Source organism: Rhyacophila brunnea, unplaced genomic scaffold, assembly GCF_057557595.1.
Source record: "Rhyacophila brunnea isolate RB1 unplaced genomic scaffold, BYU_Rbru_1.0 scaffold_4, whole genome shotgun sequence".
NCBI classification, from domain to species: domain Eukaryota; kingdom Metazoa; phylum Arthropoda; class Insecta; order Trichoptera; family Rhyacophilidae; genus Rhyacophila; species Rhyacophila brunnea.
The window spans coordinates 27006184-27031370 of NW_028233068.1; the positions used below are offsets into that span (position 1 = coordinate 27006184).

Below are 25187 nucleotides of genomic sequence, written 5' to 3' on the forward strand. Positions count from 1 at the left end.
ATGTGTTTATCAAAAACGATAATTAAACTCCAGTAATAGCACAAGGGAGACTTAATAAAGCTGTACTTAAAATAGTGTTATAACATTTTTATGAAATGCAATATTTTTTAATACGAACAGAGTAAGTAATATTGATTTAGGGAATTGGTTTAAAAGCATCAATACTATGGGGTATTATAAATAGTGATTTTAAGACAATAACATTAGTATTATGTATTTATGTTTTTTTGCTCAAACAATTGTTTTTTTTTAATCTTGTTTGCGAGAAGAGAAGTCATTCCATTTATTATTAATTGAATAGATACAGTATTTATTATTACTAAATAAGCATATTTTTAATAATACCTACAGGCTTATGTCTGATATTATTGACAATTTAAAAAAAATAGTACTAAGAAAAACTTAAGATCTGACAGATATTAAATTTCATTTAAAACTAATTCTAATCCCATTTTACTAGCTAGATTGTTGTATTACATTTGTCAATATTAAAGTTTATGTTAAGGTTGGTTATTCATAAAAAATACTTTTGAAGTTTGAAGTCAAGTAAGAGCATTAACAATATGCAGTAATTATCAGACATAAAGACCCATTGATTAGCCTAGTGAAAGTAATATAATTAATTAAATATTATGTACTGTTTACTGTGCAGCTTGTTTTGAAATCATTCCGACTACACGAAGGACAAAGTTGTCAAATATGTTTTTATCCAATGACACCATTCGAGTATGTCTGTCTGCGTATGTATGGCGTGAAGAAACCTGTGCCCGTTTCGTACCTCAAGAGTGTGGAAAGCAAAATTAATGTTTACTGAGTATTAATTAATAACTTACCATGTATATTCTTAACCTTGTTTATGAGTTTGTGTATATAGTGACCGCTAACAGTAATATTCAGTCTGCAGCATTTGTTTTGCAAAAGTTATCAATACACCTGTTAAAATATAAGTGTTAGTCATGTATTTCCCCTATGAATTATATTAATAATGATATTTTTATTATGTATCTATTTTTTCTAAAGAAAATTAAATTTGGATTAAAAAACTGTTTCATGTTTTATTTAGTTTATTTGTAGGTTTTTTTTGTCAGTCCACAATTTCACACATGTTTGGGTGGAATTTTAAGAATAAATTTAATCACAATATCATTTTTAGCCTATCAGTTAACTAGTGATAATCTTTCATTATTTCATTTACATAGAAAGACTAATGTAATGTTATGGAGTGTAATGAAGAACCATATTATTTAACACTGTGAGTAGAAAAGATAACCATTTTGTAACAAGGTGTTCTAATAAGAATATTTTCTGTTTTTCTCACTCCCGTCGACAATTTCGACCTCATAAGTTAAACGTTTGTTTGGTTCCGCATTACGCTCGAAGATATATTTATAAATCTAGACTTTTGTATTCTTGAATTCACAAAAAAAAAAACAATTTAAGTATACACAGTATGCGTTTACTTCGTAATAACTTCATAACATTATATTATAGAAAAGAAAAAAATAACTTCATAAAACCACTGAATAACATATTCTATTTACAATGATTAACTAGAAATACTTAATTTATTATTTTCTCTGATTACATTGTTCGAACAAATAAGTTAAAAGAAGTATTATTATATATTAGATTAATACAATCAAATGGCAGTATTGATAAAATTGTTATACAAATCAGTCAACCTGATATACACATGAAATTTAAAGAGATTATCTATTGGTAGGTAGAAATACACATAATTACCATTATCGCTCCAAAGCGGATCATATTATTATGAGCCTTTGTAGAGAGGAAGTAACAAGTTTTTTTAAGAACAATGATAATAATTAACAATCTGCTCAACCTACTTCATAAAAAAAAGAACATGTCAATGTGACCAACCTGCGGATTTGAACACGTGACCTATAGCTGTGATGATGGGCCCAAGTATGAAATGATGCCTTGCCCCTTAAAACTAGTGATATCTGTACAAATTTAAAACAAAAATATTGATAGTTTTATGGGGAAGGTGTATTGACATAACAATATGGATGAAAATGACAATTTAATCAAATGGCACCAATATTCGCCTGACTGAACAATTGTGAAGGCCAGCATAATAAATAAGAGTGGTAACAATATTTAAATTATTTCAAGCAAAAATATCTTGCATGATCGTTATTGCCTGTTGAATCTCAAGTGGAACTTTGTCTATAGTTTTTAGTGTCTATGAGTTTCTTCCCACACATTGCACATATTCCTTTCTTGTAGGCACAAGCTTGGCAGTAATGGGATCCTACTTGGTGTACCTTTGTTCTGCATATTCTGGAAATATCAAATATAACATGGGTCTATCAGCAATTATGTAACCAACACACGTCCATAAAAAGTAAACATCAGTGACGAACGTATTGGTAGATGCTATCATCCATGTCAGGCGCCGACATGTTTACGACAATGTTTTAAGCTGTCAAACGAACATCGAAGAAATAGGTTCCAAACTGAATGACAACACTGTTTTACTTGTAATTACTATAACTTAACTAGACAGCACAAATAAATATTATACAAACAGCAGCTTCTCTCAAGAGCTGCACTTCGTGGGCATACAGGCAGAAGTCACTAACTCCAAATACACAGTTCTGAGATAATCAATGTTAAGTGTTTTTGGTGTTCTCAAAATAGTTGTAAAATGTTTATTTTTTGAGTTATTCATTACTTTTATTATTTTATATGTTCATTAATCTTAAATCTTGATACTTATAAAGTTTGTTTTGAAAAACGATTTTATGTATAAGTTAAAAAAATAAAATAAAAATTGAGTTGGTGATTTTTGGCAGTCAAGAAATAAATATTTTTTGGTTAGTTAATTAAATGTGTATTTTCAATATGGATATGAAATAAAACGAATTATTTTATTAAAATAGATTATTTGAATGAAAACAAGCAATGCAAGTAGGAAACAATAAATCAATCTTCATGCTCGCCATCTCACTAAGTACACTTGGTTCTGGATTTCTGTGATGCATTATTGCACTAGTGTTCGGTAAGGACCCGTACCACTCATGGAATTCTGGTATAGCATAACTCTTACATAATTTCATGAGATCGTCATATTTGCTTTTTGATATTTTTAATGATTCTTTATACACTTTACACAAAGTAGGCAATGACTGAGGTCTTGCCCTCCCACAAATATTAATAATATAATAGGTTTCAGCCCCATCATTGTACTATGTTAGGATTTTCTTTTTCGAATTTAAAAACTTTTACTTTCATCCAGTTCACCTTACCACCTTCTTCATTGATTTGCTTATTTCTGATTAGTTTTTGAGCCAACTTTTGAAGATCCAAGAAATCTGCAAACTTCAATTCCTGAACTACAAACGGTTCAATCTCCCCCCCCCCCGTTTGGAACGAGTCAACTGGAAAATGTTAATCCAGTCATGCATAGTGAAAACAGACATGATTTTTTTTTGTGTTTCGATACCACTGCATGCTATCACATTCCATCATAGTGTGCCCGGATTCCAGAAATTTTTGCTAGATGGAATGGATATTAGTTTTTTGCGTGGAATGAACAAAATAGTATAATAGAGCTGCGATATTCTGATTGCGATTTTGTCCACCGCAGCAATCAGAGAATAATGATACCTCCTTTACAGTGTGTGGCAAATTTGGAAGGTATTTATAAAGTCAAGTGCCAATTTCGTTACTACCTCCCTTGCCATTTACCTCAGTCCATGTGTAACAGAAGGCATTATTAAATTTGGAGGCGCATCTTCATAAACCGTCAAGTTATAGCAGCACAATATTCTGCTATAATACAATAGGGAAATGTCTTTACAAGGTATTCGTAACACACTTTGTAAATCAAAGGTAGCTGCTATAAATGACGGATCTGTAAATGCCCTTTGTTTATCATTGGCTTTGGCATTATTTGCCTCCATTTCATGGTGCTTGTGCTCTTGAAGAAGTATTTCCAAATTACTTTTATCATTAGCCATGATGTATCTGGCACAAGTTGCACATCGATCTTTTTTAGGCTGGAAAAATGAATAGTTGAATTCTTTTGAAAATATCCTCTTGTATGTGATTATGCTAGGACATCTTTTATTTGTTTTTTGACAGATCTGTTGAAATAGTAACGAAAACATTTTTGCAATGAAAAGTTTAGAATCCAAGTACAGCCTGTTCAATGACTTTCTTGTGTAATGTGACTCAGTCACTGGAAACGAAATGCCTTATTTAGTGGTCCATTACATATATTTAGAGTCTTCATGAAAAAACTCATACAAACACGGACGGGCAATTCATTTTTGATGAACAAAAATACCTTGCTATTACTTCGCATTTTGCCGTGGTCACTTTGGGCTCTTCTACGTTCAGGTTTGTCACATAGAACAATAGAGATTTCCATGTGATTTTCTTCAGAGAAATGTTCACTACATTTAAATTTGCAGCGACTGCAATCAATGTTTTTAAGTTTATGATATTCCTAGATTTATCTTCTTCTTAATGGTATTTTTAGCCCAAGACTCAGGATTGGCAATACTCCATCTAGTACTTCGTTTCTTTGGTGGAGCAGCTTCAGCATTTTCTTGTCATTGCTGCACATCATGTAAATGAACATCTTGCTCATTGCTCATTATAATTAGTAATTATTCATTTGATGTGATGTTTAATTTAATAATAATACCATCCTATACATACCTGGCCAACAGAATTTACATCCGAGTCATTGGCGGCATTTCAGCTGATGGCTAACTCAACCAGTTTTCTGGCTCTGGCAGACATTTTGCACTCACAAATATGATAATAAGTTCCAAATAATATTATAAACTTCCACTCAAATTACTACTGTTCAAATCTAAAGGTTGTAAGTATTCGAAAAATGTTTTCAAACACAGAACGCGACTAATGTTTGTAATTGTGAGATTTCAAACATAGGTAAAAACATACTCAAACTAACCTGAACATAGCTATGATTGCCAGATTTTAAACAAGCAAAAATCATTTACTCCTTAAGTGACTTTTGCTTGTTTATAATATGACCGTATGCGAGTTAATGATAATATTTGAATACGAATATTTAAATAACGGTAAGTAGTTGGAATAAGTGACTCCTGCAGGTCAAGCAGCATTACTTTTTCTATATAATGACATTAAAATCTCAATTTCGTCAAAACTGGAGTTAGTGACTTCTGCCTGTACGCCCACGATTTAATATGCATAAAAATCATGGATACTTATACTTCACAAGCTTGAAAGTTTTTAATAAAAACTATATATTACGCATATAGGTACATTCTTTTCAACATTACAACATGCCAATAGGCGCAATGGGAGTAGTGTAGTAGTAGAAGTGAAACAATCGTGTAACCACTTAATGAAAAATGTTAAAATAGGTACACTATAAAATTTATGAATACTTAACCCCTATTTTTACAAAGCGAGCGCTAGAGGTTTTCATACAAATTTTCATTAGGCTTAAGATATTAATTATTATAGATGTCGCTAGTTTCTCACACTGTAATTTCAATACCCAGGGATAAAGGAATACATCAAACTAAAGATATATTACTCCATATTGTCAGAAAAAACCAAGAAAATCAACCCGTAATTGACATTTTTAAATGTAGAAATCATAATGAACATATACCACATGAGTTTATGCAATATATAATAATAAAAAAACATTATTTCCAATAATAAACACGATTCAATTCGATCTATCGATGACAGAACCAAATGAGACAATGGCGGTCGCAAGAATTTATCGATTGCCATCTTCTAATTGAGATCTAAAACATGCAATTGACTCTAACCCAGAAACAAACGAAAACCTGTGGACACAAAGCCCACTGCTAGTAGCGGGCGATAAGTGCATGCGCAGGTTTTCAATCGTTTTTGAGTTTCTCCAGTAGGTTGAGTTAAGACACTAGAGCATGATTGATTACCTATGAAAAAGCCCACCTACTGACACCAGCCATTGTTATGATTGTTTCTGGCATTGTGTTTAGTTTTCATGAAAAACCAATTGTATAATATTATTTTGTTTGTCTTACACAGTATAAATCAGTGTAGCATTAATGTTTATTTTGATTTTAAATTGAATAATATGAATCACACTGTTTTTCAAGTATTTTTGGCGATATGGAGTGATTTATTTTTACCTAAATCAATTGGAACTATTTGTCGTAATAGAATTGTAATTATGTTCAACAAAATCTAGTAGGTAGGTAATAAATTATTGCTTGAGTAAAAGTTAAATTAATTAAGTAGTAATTAATTAATTGAGTCTTCGCCACTACTAAGTAGGAGTTTAGTATGAATGACAGTGGTGCAGGAGTAGATTGGAATAGGAGAGTTTTGAATGTATGATCAAAGACATTTATTTAGTAAGAAAATAGGAAAAAGATAAGTAAAGATAACACAGACTTGACTTTTTGAGATGTGAAATTGTATTTTGGGGCATACTAAACTGACCTGCATCCTTCAAATTTAGCAGTATAAGGGTTAAATCTGGCCTTTGTATTTGTAATGGCTTTATTTTCACCCACTTTCCTGCCACCCGATTCAACAGTGTTCCTAGCTCCCGTCTTCCAAGGGTCAGGAGTGATTACACGGCCTAGTTTCTTTTCACATTTTTCGCAAACCATATTTGTGTGGAGTCTGGTTTTTAATAAAAGAAAGTATTTTTATATTATCGTGTGATAATTCCAAGAAATAGCTGTCTTTGTTTATAACAGTTTTAAAAATATTATCCTAAAACCGGGCTAACGTCAATGTCATTTTAGTATTTATCCATAGACTAATAGATTTATCTATGGTTATAAAAATGAATATAATTTAAAAATTTATAAAAAAAATCCGATAAAACATGAATGTATGCCGTATATTAATTATTATTTTGTTAACCATATAGTTATTTTTAATTAAAGTACGAAAATGCTATATGGCCTATGTGCTGAGGTTGGCAATATTTCAGTGTTCAGATGGCAAAACCTGATATGTGCACTTTTAATTGTGCTAATAAAAGAGCTGTTTTAAATTTAGAGATTGTTTGAATCTTTCTGGTGAATATGTCTTTTGAAAATCATATAATTTAACGATGTATTCGAAATGAGTTTTAGATATAGAATAAATATTTCAAAGATTTGATTCTCCATGTTTGGTAGAAAAAAAGATTTTCCAGATTATCATGTTTTGCCATCTTATGTTCCAATATGTTGTAATTATATGGTAAGATAAACTAACATAATATTATGTGAGGTAATTGGATAATAAAACTTCAAAAAATAGCTTAAAAATATATATGTTTAATGCTTGACACTAATTAAAAATATTACATAGGTACATATTGATACAGACATTGGCATCAAATATTTTCATAGGGTTGCAAAAATAATTCCTAATGAGAATTTTCCGTTCCATGAAATAATATAAATTCAATATTATGTATGTTCTAACAGGTAGATATACTAATATAAAGAAACGATTAAATCATTATATATACTTTTTAAATTTTAATCCTTAACAACATCTTCTGTCTACATTGCTCTCAAGTTCATTGCCATCAAAGCCATCTAATTTTTAACAACTTCAACTACAGTCAAATCCTCCAACATTGCCAATGGGCGATAACTTTGCCCAAAGAACAAAATTATCTGTAATCGCTTATTAACAAAAAATGGCACAAGTATGAAAAATATAAAAAATTTGGGAAAAAGATTATGATTTTTCTGTCAATACTTAGAGTTTGGCCTGTATAGTTGCAAGTTGTATCCCATCGGAGTTGGCGGGTATTTGAGTGGTGCCAAAAATAATAAAGTATTACATATAATAACTGAGTTACTTCTTATAAGTATAACAAATAAATACCTTTCGTATTCAAGTTCAAGTGGTGATGCTCTGGCTCAGTGTGGTAACAGATTATTTGACTCACTTATTTACATGTATTACTCAAGTAAAATATAAAATAAATGAATAAAACATGTTTGCAGTCAAATTATGAGAATACCGCGGCACTCATATTTTTTAAAACCAATGTACCTATATATTTTATTTTATATTATTTTTGTGAGAACGATAAAATATGCTATACATACAGTGTTTTTATGTAAATTGCATTGTATTTTTAATGGAATTATTTTTACTGAAAAATGAAAAATTATAACATTTTTAATAATTTTTAATGATTCCTAATTTATAATTACCTATGTCTTTATATTAAAGTTTTCCTTAAATTTGTGTTTATGTAATATAGGAACAAAATGACAATGTTTTTTTTCATTTTAAACTGCTATTTTAGAATATGTACCTACTTATAATACTAATTTTAAATGAATAAAACGTTTATGAAATAAAAATATATAACTCTTTTTCATTCTACCACGCGCCACCAATGGAAGATTCCGACTTTAAGTTGTCAAAAGTTTCCTTAACAAAATACGCTTAACCTTCAATGGGTATTTCAAAAACCGCTATAACACTATGTTACTTACAAAATCCGCTATAACCAAAAATTTAAGTCTTTTATTTAATCAGTGGACTAGAATACAATATAAATAGATATGCAAAATATTTTCAAAAATGATCTATCATTGGGCAAAAAAAGAAAAACATCGATAATCCCTTTATCCATAAACTGAGAAGTTTTTATTGATTTTCTCAACAAAATGAAAAGGTGTAATAGGGGGTTTTGAAACTCAGCGACACATATTGAGTTTTGCCATCTTATAGATCTCAACGAGAAGTCTGAATATAGTGATAACTCAATTTCGTCAAAAAGTCGAGTTATCAGGTTTTGTCATCTGATCACTGATTTAGGGTATGTATTCGTAAATAAAACACTCTTTAGTTACTTCACATCTGTATGATCCATCTGAAAGTATTGACACCTTATCGTATCGGGAGAAAAGAATTGATATTGAAATATTGGTCAAAAATTATAAAATATAATACCTTTTTTGACGTCCTAGGCCCTAGGGCCACATTGCGTCAAATCTAACCGGTACCGACTGAACCGACCCGACTGGACCCAACCAAATCGAGCCGTCTGAAACCATTTAAAATGATTATTATGACTCATTTTCATTTTTTGGCAAAATGGCAATACTAGTTCCATCATTCATCGAAAAATTGAGTGTTCGTCGACACTTGTCAGATTTCGTTTGTGCAATTTGCAACACAATAACGTTTTGTAACGAAGTCCAAATACTTCGTTTGTCTCCCTGGCCACCATGGGAGACTCCCTAGATGGAACTGAGAATGCTCCAGAAGTCCAAACAGTGGCAATTGTCGATTATCATGACTTTGCCAACTATCTTCGTCGGGCTGCAACGGTGCTTTTACCTGAAGATGACATCGTCCCGCCGGCTTTAAATGCAGCTCTCGAGGATAAGAACAACCAAGAATGCATCAAAAAATTTCTTTCCGATCCGCAAGTGCCGTCTCTATACATTCAGAGATGTTCTTCGAAGGGTAGGTTGCAAATGTCAGATTACTTATGCGATTTCAATAAATCGATGTCACGTCAAAAATTATTACACGTCAATATATAGGCGTGTTTTTCCATTCAAATACTTTTCTCGATGCGACATGTCGATTTTTGTGAATATTTATTTACTTTATATGTGTTGGAATTAAATTTTACCATTTTAGGCAATGAGTCACCATAATATGCAAATTTTTCTAGACATGACAGTATGACTACCTACCACTTTTTATATTGCTATGATTCTAAATGAAAGTGTATCTATAACTGAAAGATGTTAATTTTACTTTTAAATTAGCAGATTCTCAACAGATAACTCAACAGATTTATAATATTTACACTCACGACCCACTTTTAGTACTTAATACAGATTTCTTATCTTGATATGATTATTTATCATTGGAAATCTTTATTTTTTCACTTAAAAATTGTTTATGACAAGAAAGTTTTATATTATTGAATATAGATAAACATTTAAGTACGTACCTATTTCGATTGAAACTTCTGTACTTACACATCTCTCAGTATGACAGGAATATAACTAAAAACTTGGGTAATTGCTTTAATCTCCACCTTATGCAATTTAATGAAATGACAAACTAGAATTACGTTAATATAGTATAACATAGTTTAGTATATTATGTATAATATCTAGGTATGATTTTGTCAAACAAATCAATAAATGATTTACTTCCATGCCATGCTAATTTTAAAGACATCAATGATTTTCGACAGCCTTTTTTTAGCCAAAGATTAATAATATACCTACCTATCCATGAATGATGCGAATATATAACCGGTGCCGCAGATGACCGCATGACCATTATTTTTTTGCGGTAAAAGTAAAGTTTATCCCTTTTAGACAATTATATTAAATACCCTTTTCTGTTGACGGAGATGGTTTTCGATCTTTTTAGACAAACCCAACCTAACCTAACCTAACCTAATATACCCCAACCTTAGTGTATGATAATGATGCATCGAAATGTATGAAAATATCAAACTTTAAATTAACAATTATTTGATCGAAAAGCATCTCCGTCAACAGAAAAAGGTATTTAATATAATTGTCTAAAAGGGATAAACTTTACTGTTACGGCAAAAAAATAATAGTCGTGCGGTCATCTGCGGCACCGGTTATATATTCGAATCATTCATGGATAGGTAGGTATATTATTAATCTTTAATTAAAGCACCTATGTAGTTCATCGTCAAATTTAGGCTGCTGTACTAGGTCACTATTCATTTTTTAAATTCTTATTTTTAACACATAAGTTAGCTTCTAAAAGATTATTCATGATAGGATTTTAATTCAGACAGATAGATTTTTTACTCATTGATTATATTTTTTATATTGAAGTATTCATATAAATATGTTATTTGCTTCATGTTAAATAATATTTAAATTCTAATAGATTTAAGTTTTGTACTATTCCATTCCAATGGTACAAAACCAGTACTCAAATGGAATAGTAGAAAACTTTAATCCATTAGAATTTAAATTCAAATTCAATCAAGTATCTTCGGTCGATAGTATTAATATAATAAAATAATTTTTCGTCAAGTTAATTAACCCATTGAAATGATCGCCATCAATTTGGCGCCTTTTGTAATAAATAATTATTTTTTAATATTATGTTTCCTAAAACTGTACAAATTTACCTACATTATAAATCGAAATGATTCAAAAACTACTAAATTTAATTACATAAAAGATGTAGCAATTTTAGAGTCAAGTCCTAACTCTTGTAAAATTTACAACAAAATCATTGCTCGGGTGATTGGTCTTTTAACCTTTTAGAAGCCCAGCTGAAAGCACTATCCGAATCATCACTTCCATCGTCTTCAGATTCGACTGTTTCGATAAGGTTATCGATTTCACCAAAATCGTCAATTTCATCCATTTTGAATCATAAAATTTGTAAAACTAAACTCGTAAATAAAACGCTCCGTATATGTAAATTGAATCCGAAATACAAATAAAAAATAGTTACAACACTTGGTCTTTCATCAATTTCTATCTAAAAACATCGAAAATCTTTCTTTTCATTCAACTTCAGTTGGTACAATTTAAAACAAAACTCTTAAATATAACACTTTTTTATACGCAAATTGTATGTGAAATATAAATAAAAACACTCGGTCACTCAACAGAAATAAAATTTCAATATAAAAACATTGAAAACAGTTAAATTATAACGCAAATCTGAATAAGAAAATTAGCATTCCGACTTTACTAATTGATAACTCTGCGCCAACTACACGCCAATCGCGTCAGTATTGAATCATACCTAGTAGTAGAAATCCCAGTGTACAGGGGAACTTTGAGCTAACCCTGATGTGGCCTCTCGGGAAATTCCCTTATTCTCGCGATGTATGCGCCATACAAATGTTTTTTGCTTGCAAGCTGATCAAAAATGTAGTTACACGTTTTAAAATTGAATAAATAAATATTTGACTCATACAAGCGCGCAGAACGGCACGACGTATATCGTACGTTACGGGCGCCTGAATCGCGGCCGGGCATGACGTATTTGTTACGTTACGGGCAGCTATCAGGTTAAGACATTTCTTTTTATTTCTTCGTGGGTTCATTTACAATCCGTCTATACTGGCAAGTATTAATTTTCATGTTCCCGCCAATATCACTCGTAACTCTGCAGTCTTCATGATACCACATTGCAGGACGGATGTGATGTTTCATGATGCTGTGTATTGTGCGATTAATCTATTTAATATACCACCATAAATGTTTTGTTGGTGGACGTGTTGAATTTATTAAAATTATTAAAGTACTTTAATATTTACATAATAAGTTATTTTCCTTTTTCTTGTTTTATATTTTATTTCATTATGTATTATAGCGCATTGGCCAATAGCTGCAATGCCTTAATACTTTTTTCTAAATAAATAAATATCTGTCTTTATTCATACTTACTAATATATTATCGTCAGTGTAACTGTGATACAGAAAAACAGTTGAATTTTTAAAAACATTGTGCTTTGCTGCTTTCTATTAAACATGAGAAGATGCGGCGGCGATTGAAATATAGGAAATATATTTTGGAATTATTTAAAAAAAATCTTATGTTTGAGAATGCAGTCATTTAAATTCACGATATTTTGTGCCTCTCCTGTATAAGTTTTGTACACAGTCGGTTTTGAAGGCACAATGGCAATATGAAATAACTACAACCCAAGGTTTTGACCTTATCCACCTACAAGAACTATTCCTCTATTTGTGCTGTAATCTCCATTCTTTTAGGAACGAGGAACTATTATGACCACTGAATAATATATTTATCTGATTATTTTTCGAATAGAAGACGAAAGCGACCAACCAGCGGAAGGAGAGGAAGAAAAAGATGCCGTGTCGTACTACATCTCCAACGAGGTTCATTTTGGCAATGCCCGCATGGCGGCGCTGGCTTGCGTGAAGCGCGGAGCTGTGGTGGAGGCTGACAAGTCAGTTCATTCTCAGCTGCGCTTGCTGAATTTCTCTGAAGGAAGTCCTTATGAGACCCTCCATGCTTACATTAGCAAGGCTATGGCACCCTTTTTCAAGAGTTATGTGAAGGAGAGCGGAAGGGCGGATAGGTATAAACCATAATTCTAGTATAATCACAAAGAATTTTATATTGACAACCTTTCCGCAATTTGTAATGCTGTTCCTTTTTTGTATGATCTTCAGAGACGGCGATAAAATGGCTCCTTCAGTTGAAAAGAAGATGGCTGAATTGGAAATGGGTTTACTACATCTGCAGCAAAACATCGACATCCCTGAAATAACCCTTCCGGTACATCAGACTGTAGCTAGTATCATCAAGAGGTTGGTTTTGTTTTTTGTAGTTGTCATTACGTGCAATCAACATCTTCAATCACTATTCTAAAACCAACATGTCATGATTGTAATTTCATAGTGTTGTATGTGGTGTAAGAGATAGGAAGCGGTAAGGATGGATATATATATATACATGAAAGAACTGGGGTATTTGTAGTCCTGCAGATTACCGCTAAGATGTCCGCGCACCTATAATGAAAAACTATACCTTTGAATTACCATTAAATTTGCTTATTTGATATGCTATTTGAATGATCTATAATTTTTTTTTGATGCAATGATCCATGAAAAAGAATAGCTTTACACTTAATTGAACATATATTTTAGGCAGTTGAGAAGTTAGAATATTATTTAAGACACCTTTATTTGGTTAGAATTAAATTATTAATCTTTATATGTATATTTTGTAAATGAGTATTGAACCACTTATTTTTAAGGTGCGCCGATGAGAACCGCAAACCAAGAGTAGCTGATTTTGGTGACAAAGCTGAGGACTCGAGTTTTCTAAATCAGTTGCAGAACGGCGTCAACCGTTGGATTAAGGAGATACAGAAGGTATAGTTACTAAACCGTACACAAAATACGGAATGAGTTGGAGGAAAATAATAGTCATGTGTAATAATTTATGTAGTACTCGATTTATTTGCAAATTTTAATGTTAAATATTGCTAGAACATTGTATGATTTTTTGTACAGGTGACCAAATTGGATCGAGACCCCTCAAATGGAACCGCACTTCAAGAAATTTCATTCTGGTTGAATTTGGAAAGAGCCCTTCATCGCATACAGGAAAAAAGAGAAAGTGTTGAAGTAAGTTGTTTCTTAAGTGCTGTATTGGGAATTTCCTTTTATATTCAAAAATAATTCTGCATATTTTAAATGTCATCTTCCATGTAGTTAGTTCTATTATTGTGTGTAATATTTAAATATTATGTAGTACAATAATTAATTGTATACATTTATAGCCTTCCTATTGAATGCTGTCCATAGTGATTTATAGAAATCTGTGGAGTAAAAAACATCGAAATCATTCAAATGTATTTATGTATGTCAGTAAATGACAGCTTAATATGATGAATTTTTTTTCTAGGTGGCTCTAACATTGGAGATCCTGAAGTACGGCAAGCGGTTCCACGCCACGGTGTCTTTTGACACAGACACAGGGCTTAAGCAAGCGCTAGCTCTCGTTTCCGATTACAACCCACTCATGAAGGACTTCCCCATCAACGATTTGCTCAGCGCCACTGAATTAGACCGTATAAGGTAAGATCAATCAATGCCTATATTGATTGCACATTATATTTGTGTGGTCTTTGGAGAGAAATATTTAATCAAAATAAGTTGTTTTATTGGTAGGTATTTCTAATACTTATAATAAACTGTAAAACTCGATTGTTACAGGGCTGCGGTTCAACAGATATTTTCTCATCTGCGGAAGATAAGGTCAACTAAATATCCAATTCAGAGAGGGCTGAGGCTTGTCGAAGCCATTTCTAGAGATCTAGGACAACAGCTGTTGAAGGTAGGCTGCAATATTAGTGTTTCATCATTTTATAAAGACGTGTGTGTGGTTTGATGGATGATTTCTTTAAATAAAGTCTTGCCCGAAGGAGTTTCGGGAACCACACAATACCTCCAAGAATCATGGTCGCCCACTGACCTTTTCTGTTCATCCAAGATTATATCAGTAACCTGTAGTTCTGTGGAACAGACATTTGGAAGTCTATAAAGATAGTTGGGATTATATGGTGTGAAATACCTTCCAAGACGATTTTCATTTGTATTTCAGGTGCTTGGTACTCGCCGATTGATGCATATTCCTTTTGAGGACTTCGAGCGAGTGATGGGACAATGCTTTGAAGTTTTCTCTTGCTGGGATGATGAATTTGAGAAGCTGCAAGGTCTTTTGAGGTAAGGATATGTCTTTAGATTTTGAAAAATGGTATAGGTATTTTTCAAGATGAATTGTTGACACTTCTCTTATTTATAACTAAAATATTAATTGTAATATTTCAGGGACATAGTGAAAAAGAAACGCGATGAGCATTTGAAAATGGTGTGGCGTGTTTCTCCTTCCCACAAAAAACTTCAAGGCCGCATGGAACATATGCGAAGATTCAGACGGCAGCATGAACAACTCAGAACTGTCATGTTGAGGGTATGCTGTAGTTTAAACTTTGTTTAGACAAGGTTCATTTGCACACATAATTTCAAGAATCGTAAACTTTTTATAATGCTCGAAAATATAAATGTGAAATGACTAATACAGAATATGATTTTCGATATACGCAGGTGTTGCGTCCTCGCGTGTCTGCCCCACCAGCTGTCGCCGGTCAAAGCGTGGAAACCGTGGTCGCAGGAGCTCTGCCGATGGATGCAGCCGATGCCAATGCTATCTCCGAGGTATCCTCATGTTTTCACATTATTCCATTCAAGCTGTGTACCAACCCTGCAATATTATTTATTTCATGCATAAAAGTGGTTTAAAATAACAAATAATTTATAATATTAACTCATTACGTGTGTCCAACGCAACACTATTGCGTTGGCCATTAGATATAATTAGCATGTTATGTTAAATGTGGTAATTAATTAGTAATTAGCAGGTCTGCAGTGAATGCGTTAATACTATCGACCGAAGGTACTTAATGGAATTTGAATTAAATCCATTAGAAACAAATAATTTAGTTTTACAAATTAGTTAGATTTACATTGTTATATTGTTCCCTTTGTATTATTTTCTTACAGGTGAACTTGGCCTACGAGAATGTGAAAGAAGTGGAATGCTTAGACATATCTCGTGAAGGATGTGACGCTTGGGAGGCAGCCGTTCGCCGATATGAAGACAGAATTGGTGAGCGATTTTTCTCAATAGTGTCCTGTTGTAATGCACTAAATATGTTTTTTCAAATGAATTTGATGTTGTGACTCTGATATGTATCCATTTTCAAGATCGCGTCGAGACACGCATCACAGCCCATCTCCGCGACCAGTTGGGAACTGCAAAGAACGCCAACGAAATGTTCAGAATCTTCTCGCGCTTTAATGCTCTTTTCGTTCGGCCGCACATCCGAGGCGCCATCAGAGAGTATCAGACACAGCTCATACAGAGAGTCAAGGATGATATCGAGGCTTTGCATGAGAAATTCAAGGTAATTAATTTACCCATTGCATTATGTGAATCAAAATGTTTGAATAACTTATGGTTTCTTGAGAGCAAACCTCTTTTTTCTGGTCAGCTGTTTCAAAAGCTTGAGATCGCTTTAATTATTGCTAACCTTCATAGCGGAAAGGGCACTTGAAGTGGAAAAATTAAAATACAATAAATTAGAACAAATATCTTGAGATGAAGCCAGCATAAAAACTCAATCTATTTAATCATCTATTTCTGTTTATCAGCGCATATCTAATCATTGAATAATTATTTGCCTTTATTCATGTTTGAAAAGATACACACCAAACTGTTACGTGATACTTGTTCTTTTTTTATAACAGGTACAATACCCTCAAAGTAAATGCTGCCGGTTGTCTCTGGTGCGCGACTTGCCGCCAGTTTCTGGCTCCATCATCTGGGCCAAGCAGATCGATCATCAGCTCACCACTTACTTGAAGCGGGTTGAAGATGTCCTGGGTAAGACCGTCCATTTTTTCATTATACTAAATCTTATGAAATAGCCAGGTGTTGAATTTGTTTAACTTGGTTATTTATTTGTGCAGGTAAAGGTTGGGAGAATCATATCGAAGGGCAGAAGTTGAAAGCAGATGGAGACAGTTTCCGTTTGAAGCTGAATACTCAGGAAGTGTTTGATGATTGGGCCAGGAAGGTAATTTATATCATGATTTTTTTTATTATGGATTACTAAGGCTAATGATTAAATTAGATTTTGGATTGCAGTTTCGTTTGTAGCAAGTTCAAAGTTGTTGGGATTTTTCTATAAATTTACCAATTCAACCATTGTAAAATATTCTAGAATTGCCACCAACTGTCATAATACAAAAAATACATATGAATAACTCCAGCTCCAGCTATAGTCCAAACTTGCTAATTTTATCATCATCAAATTCACTATGAAGGTTCTAAACTCTTGTCACTCTATGTAATACCGTCCTTTCACAAAATGAATGATTTTTAAGTGAATTATAGATTATATAATGCATTCATTATGACAATACACAGAAAATATTCGTCATAATGTATTCATCCACCCCCCACCCCTTAGATATGTCATCAGTAGCAAGTATAAAATAAGTTTTCAAATCTCACCAATTTAAAATTCAAATGTTGACTCTATTTTCTCAGGTGCAGCAAAGGAATTTAGGAGTGTCTGGCCGTATATTTGCGATTGAATCGGTCCGGGCCCGTTCTGGCCGCGGTGGCAATGTTCTCAAACTGAAAGTCAACTTTCTACCTGAAATAATTACTCTCTACAAGGAGGTTCGCAACCTCAAGAATCTGGGATTTAGGTAAAAACTATGTTTTCAGTCAGAAATTACATAAAACACATACATCCCATTTGAATAAAAGCTTTTATAATGAAGTCTTTGTGCAGAGGTGTTGTAATTTTTGTTTTCGATGAATAGCATTGAAATTATGTATGTTATAAATGAAATGATATGAAATGTTGTAGGGTTCCATTGGCGATCGTCAATAAGGCTCATCAAGCCAATCAACTTTATCCGTTTGCTATTTCCCTGATTGAGAGCGTTCGCACGTACGAGAGGACTCTGGAAAAGGTAATTACGCATGTCACATGTTTTATTAGTTTTTATTTTACACAACAGCACCGAGGAATACTTCTTTTTGTATTCTTTATCACACTGACATAATGTTATTAATATATCGAACAAGTTTAACAGATGATTACTGATTTAATGAATAAACATATACATAATATTTTTATGCTTTACAGCAAACTAAAGTGGTACTGTGTGCTATTGAGATATCTGGTGACGGAATTAAAAAATATCTAATTTAATATCTTTTAATAAGAATTCGAAAAAATTTTCATAAAATGAGTGTTTCTGTATTATATAATATTCCCTTTTTATATTTTCATCATTGAAATGTAGTTTGATGAGTTCTCTCGAAGGTGTATGAGGATTTTTAAAATATTTCATCGTTATGTGAAATCCTTTTTATTTATATTGAATCGAGCTTCTGTATGGTCACAATACTTTCTTTATAAATAATGTTTTGGATACAAAATGTTGATTAATTTTTCAATAAATTGTATTAAATCGCAATTGTCATGATTCCGTCACTAGATGTCACTAGTAGCACTGCACTCCTCCTTAATTCAGACAATTTAAAAATAACACTGATGTTTTTTTCATTTACTGTATTTTTAGTAAACATATTTAATGTACTGTAAGCTCTTAATTTAAAAAAATTTGTAGAGTACAAGCTCAACTATAAATCGATTTGGTGGTTTATTTTTATAATATATCAGTACTATAGGTATATCAATTAAAAACATTGAATTAATATCAACAACACAAACCGCACTGTTTATTTATACAATCAAACTTTTTCAGCACCTAGTTTCAAAATTCCTTTTTATATTATTACACATGTGTTACCTTACTGATTTATTTATTTATTTATTTGATTCTTATCCTTTTACTAACAATTTATTTATTATTACTGTAGTAGTGTGTTATATTTTAATTATTGTGAGAATTAGTGTGAAATAATATTCTTTTGATGCAAAAACAAATCATTTCTTTTTGCCAGCTCACGAATAGGAACGTTAATAAGGTAGACTTACATGAAACAATTTGACTGGTGACACGACACTCGTTAGCTTTGCATGACAGCTGTCGCTTCACTTCAATGTGCATGCTTTGCTTATTAGGATAGAGAATTGTTCAGTTTGTACCGCCAACATTAACTGACACTACCACCGCTTATTTCATACGAATAGTGTTGCCATTCTTCTGCTAGATTTCTTTGACTTTAAATCCACATTATTTATTTGCATTACGGTTTTGTCATTGGTAATTCTATAAATCATTTTTTTTAAACATTTAAAAATATATTATATGTACATATATTCTTTTTAACACTACAACAGGCCATGGGGCTTCAATGACAGTAGTGTATTTAGTAATAGAAGAAAAACAATCACAAACACCCAGGTTTTGAGAAAATCACATAAATATATTGTGACCTCACTGAGAATCAAACTCACGGCCTCCAGATGAAAGGTCAATGCCTTATGCACTGGATTACGAGGGCATTACACTAAGTGTCTTGTACGTCACTATATAGCTATTTATAATTATGGCACAATTTCGATTTATGGCCAATTTTCACAGGCATAAAAATACTTTTCGATATATTTATGTATGTTCAAAATTTGGAAAATTTTACAAATGATGAACTATTTAGCCACTACAAAGGATATTTCAAAAGTATTTTCTCATTTCGAACAAGGAATGCACTTAAATTTATCCTGATGAAGAATGCGTTTATTGCTGTAATGGAAATGTGATTTTGAAATAAATAAAATGCAATTTTAACACTGGGATGATTTCTTTAAAAATTTGAACCGAAACTACGGAAATTGCATGGATTTGTATGTAAATGGATGATTCGTCATGAGGCATTTTGTATCTCGACCGCAAAGTGTACTATCATAGAAAATTCCAAGTACCTACTGAAATACCAAAGATTACATATGTAATGAAAATAAATGATGTTGAAATTATAGTGGTATCCGTTAATAAGTAAGGAAATAAGCAGGCCTAATGTATCTATTGTCTACTGTTACCATTGCCGACAGTGTTTAAATTGTGCCTATTATATCGGCTTGTCTTGCTTGGCACTCCTCCCACTCTTTCTTGTTTCTCGCCTAAACTGTCAAACCTTACTTTTAGTATGGTAGGTCTTTTAACTGCCAGAGAAGTGTATTGTCATTGTGCTTTAAAAGTCAGCAAAGTATGTGTGTTTTTTTACTTTGTATATTTTACCGAAAACGCAGGCGGCTTTAAAGGCAGAATGACAATATACAAGTTAGCAGAAGACTGACAACTTTCGATAATCATAATCTTATGGCCAAATACAGGATGTCTACGTTATGTTTGCCGTATCTAAAATGTTTCAGTAAAAATAATTATATATAATATCACTTGTTTTTCTCACTTCCACTATGTTACACCACTACTTTACGGTAATATAATATTGTGAATAGGTTAATTCAAGTCATAGCTTGCGATAAATCTTTCATACATATTACCTATTTTTAATTTGAACAGTTTATTTGTTCTTGTAAGTGATTCAAATCATCCTTATTTTCCATCAGACTTAAAAAGTTGTGATGATATTCGCCGAGAGTCGGTTTAAATGAATGTTCCGTCAACGCAATGGAATATTTTGAATAACTGGATATTTCTTTCAATAAATTTCATATTTATAATACTGTTGGCAAAGTCGATTTAATAATGTACATACATATTGCGTAAATGCTTCAGTATCCAATGGGAATGCATGTTGCATGAAATATTTTAGCAGGCAATCAATATGTTGCATCTAAACATTGCATAAATAATTTAATTTAATGGTTTATAAATGGTCAATAAATCATAGCAAGCATAGAACACAATATTATTTAAATGTTGAAAAATTATTAAAAATAAGTTAATTTATGTAAATGTAAACATTTAATTATTTATGACATTATAATTGTTAGGCTGAGCTTTTGTTACTAACATAACAATATGAAGAAGTTTCTTCGCAGTATTGCTTTTAAAATATTTTGTGCATACATACTTATTTTTTTGTACCTGTAATGTAATCTAAAATATATATTATGATATTGATAAAATAAAACTGATATGTAGTACTACTTAGCGAATAAAACACATTTTATTTATAACTCTTTTCAAGCTAAGAACCAAAATCTATATCACTTGCTTTTCTAATCATAAGATGGCTCTAGCAATTTCGTTTACTATCTTTTCTCTATTCTTAAATTAAGATCTTTTTTATTTAGAATTCTTGTTTACATCTCTCTTTCTTTATGCTTCTTTCTGAGGTAGCTAATAATTATTGACAGCTGTTGGCAACGTCACTCGGAAAAAATGTCAATAAAATAATAGCTATACGATATAATCTTTGAATACAGTTAATGAATAGGTTCACTTGCATTTTGTAAGTTTAATGCAGATGATGATCTGCAGTGGCAGCTCGTGATCATACAAGATAAAAAAATAAATATTCAATTATAATTATAAAATTTATTGTTTTATTATAAAAATATTCTCTTATAACTTTGTGTGTTACTATTGTCTGTAGTCGTAGTCGATAAGTAAAATTAAACAAAAACTAAATAAGTCATAACTGTAAATTTGAATAGAACACCATTATTTGTTAATTGGCCATTGTTAAAATGTTTTTCATCGCTCCAAGCCCAAAGTGACTGGCCCTAAGTGTATGTATGCTTTGAGAGGTTCAAAAAAAACAATTGTGCGTTGTGATGGATCGTATAGACAATTTGGGCCCGAGAGGGCTGGCTGCAAACAGTTTGTTAACATACTATTCGTAACATATTTTCAATGTTGCCATATGGTGGTGCTACATAAATGAATCCATTTAATAAATATTCTGAATTTTTTTTTCATATTTCCTGCAAGTGAAATTACACAATTGACTTAATTTCGGCTTGTAACGAATACTGGTGGGGCCCGCCCCCTGTAGACCCTAAAGAAGAGCTAACCCTGATAAATTATTCTATGAACCTTTCAATTTATGTATCACACAATGTATTGAATCGATACATTCAAAATCTGATGACAATCACGAGTATTATTTAATTTGCGATTAAATTTACCTCTATGAAAATATCTTCCGTCCTATAGCCTGCTTGTCTAATCGTAATCTGTAATTTTATTCACGTTTCTGTTGTGTCGCAAGGTGGATTCTGATCCATCTGAGTAGTTGATTTTTATTTTCCTCTGTCTTACATTGTGCATTTCCAGATCGATGACAAGGCGTCAATTGTGCCGCTGGTGGCAGGCCTGCGTCGGGACGTGTTGGCTTTGATCTCCGAAGGAATGGGTCTCGTGTGGGAATCTTACAAACTCGACCCGTACGTGCAGAAGCTCAGTGAAGTCGTTGTCTCATTCCAAGAAAAGGTATTTCATCAACATTTTCATGTTAACAAAGTAAGAATGAAACGTAACCCGTTCACTACCACTGCAAGGTACTGTCGTAAAATACCAACCTGTTTTATACAGTTTTTTTGGAATTTTGTTAAAAAAATAATATCTTTCTTAAAAATACAATAATGTTACAATTATTATTCTCGTATTTTATTCATAAAATGAATATTATGGAATATACTATGGAGAAAAAATATTTAAAAATCCTTAATAATTATGTACACATAATATAAATTAGTTTTCGCATTTCTTCCAACTTTGGAAGAATATTTTCAAATTATAGACAAAAATAAAGAACGCGTATTATACTAAATATGAGAAAATATACATTATATAAATCCTGATAATTGGTGTTAATCTGAAATTTTCCTGTTTCTGATAGGTGGAAGATTTAGTGGTGGTAGAGGAGCAGCTTGAAGTGGACGTCAGGTCGATTGAGACATGTCCGTACAGTGCAGCGACGTTGGCCGACATCCTCGGAAAAATCCAACATGCCGTGGATGATCTCTCCCTGCGACAGTACTCCAACTTGCATCTCTGGGTGCAGCGATTGGATGAAGAGGTATGAGCCATCAGCCCATCACATTTAGCCAATGAACACTGCTTTAATTCAACAAACATTATTCTGATTTTTGAATCCCATCTCAATAATTATTGACGGAACACATCTGGGGTTGTTAAATTGAGTTCACCAAATGGGTTGGATTAATATTACATTATAATATTTGATTTTTGAAAAGATATACACTTCAACAGCCAGTGTAAATTGTAGTTTTAATGGTAAATGTGTTTTGTTAAAATTATTCAGTTTTCTTGGGCAACTGCTCTGAGCAAACAAATCTATATTTAGAAAATTAAATATGTACCACAGTTATTTTTGTGATGAAAATAATGTGTTTTTTTGTTTAAAGGTTGAAAAAAGCTTGGGTGTCCGACTTCAGGCAGGTGTCAAAGCATGGACGGAAGCTCTTCGTGGAGAAGCAAAAGAAATCGATTTGTCTATGGATACTGATGCTCCTGCGCAACCGACTCATAAACTCGGAGGAGATCCAGCTGTTAGTCTTCCAATAATATCTAATAACAATTGGTGTCTATGGGACAATCAAAATTCTCTTTATCTTTTCAATACATGTCCGCTCACAAATTATTATAACTCTTCATGATTTGTCTTAAATTCAATTCAGACATGAGGTAAACTTGAAGATGATAAAGAAATCCCCTTTTCTATGTAGATGGGGTTTTCATATGTCATGATAGTGAAGCTGAAAAAAGATTACTAAAGTAAAGGTTAGATTAGCTGCAAGTGTTGCAAAATTCATACTTGTGTTTTAATATTTTCTTTAAATAACTGTGCTATAATGAAAACGCCTTGAATTATTGTTATAAGCTTAAAAGGAGTTTTTTTTACATTGAACTATCACTTAAAGTCACAAATAGCAGTATTTGTGTAAGTAACTAAAAGCAAGATGTCAACATGTTGCCATTTTCAAACAATCAATAATTCAATGCTGCCACTGCAGAAAATATAAATTTCACTATACTAAAAATGATCCAAAATCACTATCAAGTGCTGTAATACGGAAAAGTTCTATTACTCACTATCATACTGGTTGAATTTATATGGGTAAACTTTAATTGATGACATAACTATTTTATATTATAGATCGCTCGTGTTGTGCATGAAGTGCGCATCACAAATCAGCAGATGTACCTTTTCCCTTCGCTGGAGGAGGCTCGTTTCCAGATCATGCAGCAACTCTTTGCCTGGCAGGCCGTCGTCACATCCCAGCATAGGCTGCAGAGCTCCAGGTAATTTGCAATGCCTACTGTAACTCCATTATTATTGTACTGTTAATTAAATATATATGGACTGAAGTGACGTCTTCAATAGTGACCTTCCATTGTGCCTAAAATGAAAATATTATTTACTCAAAAGGTAGACCTCGTAGAAGCCCTTGGATGATATAGATAGGTTCTGTGGAAATACTTAACAAAATAAAGCACAGAACCGCGAGTAATGGAATTATGGAGAGGCGTAATCTCGTAGTGAACTGATCCAGGCTGGTGATGAAATTATTATCAAATTGTTTTTATATCGGCAATATTGATTTTTGTTGTCCTGTTGCAGGTATCAAGTGGGGCTTGCTCGGCCGACGGCGCAGACGTACAGGAATCTCCTGACCAAGTTGCCGGGTGGAACTGCTCCTCTCGAAGAAGCTTATGACGCCATCGACAATAAAGTTTCCGAAGTGAGGGCTTATGTTGACGAATGGCTCAGGTAAATTATATTATTTCAATATGTACTAATAGTTCTAGACAATGATACAATATTTTTTTATGATATTAATACAGTTGATTTTTTTGATTTAGGTACCAAGCATTGTGGGATTTGCAAGCTGACAATTTGTATGGAAAACTCGGTGAAGATGTGTCATTGTGGATCAAGTGTTTGAACGATATCAAGTATGTTTTATTATGTATTGATTATTTGACCGATCTCTATATAATTAAGGCTTATGATAAGGCTCTGGCCGAACACAGTGAAATTGTGGAAAATTATGAATATTTGTTTTTCCGCCGCATCCCGCAATGCTCAATAGTCAATGTCACATTACTATGCAACTGAGCCAATAAAACGCAAAGCGGTGACGTATCCGTTTATCTCTGGTGTATGCTGCAGGATGGCAGCAACTCTTGTCTAGCGCC

At 32.5% G+C, this 25187-nt stretch overlaps 2 protein-coding genes across 4 annotated transcripts in view; one reads left to right on the forward strand and one right to left on the reverse strand.

The window, feature by feature from the left end:
* Positions 1-1089: 1089 nt before the first annotated feature.
* LOC147067175 (cysteine-rich PDZ-binding protein) lies at positions 1090-6795 on the reverse strand. The gene is made up of 2 exons (XM_085954916.1): positions 6469-6795; positions 1090-2304 (listed from the first exon to the last, which is right to left on the reverse strand). Exons 1-2 carry the CDS (start codon positions 6639-6641, stop codon positions 2175-2177), a joined length of 303 nt encoding a protein of 100 aa, XP_085811042.1. The 5' UTR covers positions 6642-6795; the 3' UTR covers positions 1090-2174.
* Positions 6796-9110: 2315 nt separating this feature from the next.
* Dhc64C (dynein heavy chain, cytoplasmic) overlaps positions 9111-25187 on the forward strand; it is a 63935-nt gene continuing 47858 nt past the window's right edge. For 2 of the 3 annotated variants that reach the window (XM_085954874.1, XM_085954875.1), the window contains exons 1-22: positions 9111-9465; positions 12802-13075; positions 13170-13307; positions 13757-13874; positions 14016-14129; positions 14410-14582; positions 14721-14841; positions 15109-15230; positions 15336-15477; positions 15612-15722; positions 16068-16173; positions 16272-16471; positions 16815-16950; positions 17037-17143; positions 17620-17783; positions 17948-18053; positions 22299-22454; positions 22864-23043; positions 23393-23536; positions 24145-24290; positions 24610-24759; positions 24852-24944. In XM_085954874.1, the coding sequence (XP_085811000.1) occupies positions 9225-9465; positions 12802-13075; positions 13170-13307; positions 13757-13874; positions 14016-14129; positions 14410-14582; positions 14721-14841; positions 15109-15230; positions 15336-15477; positions 15612-15722; positions 16068-16173; positions 16272-16471; positions 16815-16950; positions 17037-17143; positions 17620-17783; positions 17948-18053; positions 22299-22454; positions 22864-23043; positions 23393-23536; positions 24145-24290; positions 24610-24759; positions 24852-24944 (3242 nt within the window). In that variant the 5' untranslated portion in view covers positions 9111-9224. Of the gene's footprint in view, positions 9466-12801; positions 13076-13169; positions 13308-13756; positions 13875-14015; positions 14130-14409; positions 14583-14720; positions 14842-15108; positions 15231-15335; positions 15478-15611; positions 15723-16067; positions 16174-16271; positions 16472-16814; positions 16951-17036; positions 17144-17619; positions 17784-17947; positions 18054-19053; positions 19078-22298; positions 22455-22863; positions 23044-23392; positions 23537-24144; positions 24291-24609; positions 24760-24851; positions 24945-25187 lie in introns of all 3 variants that reach the window. The other variant, XM_085954873.1, reaches the window with a different exon arrangement.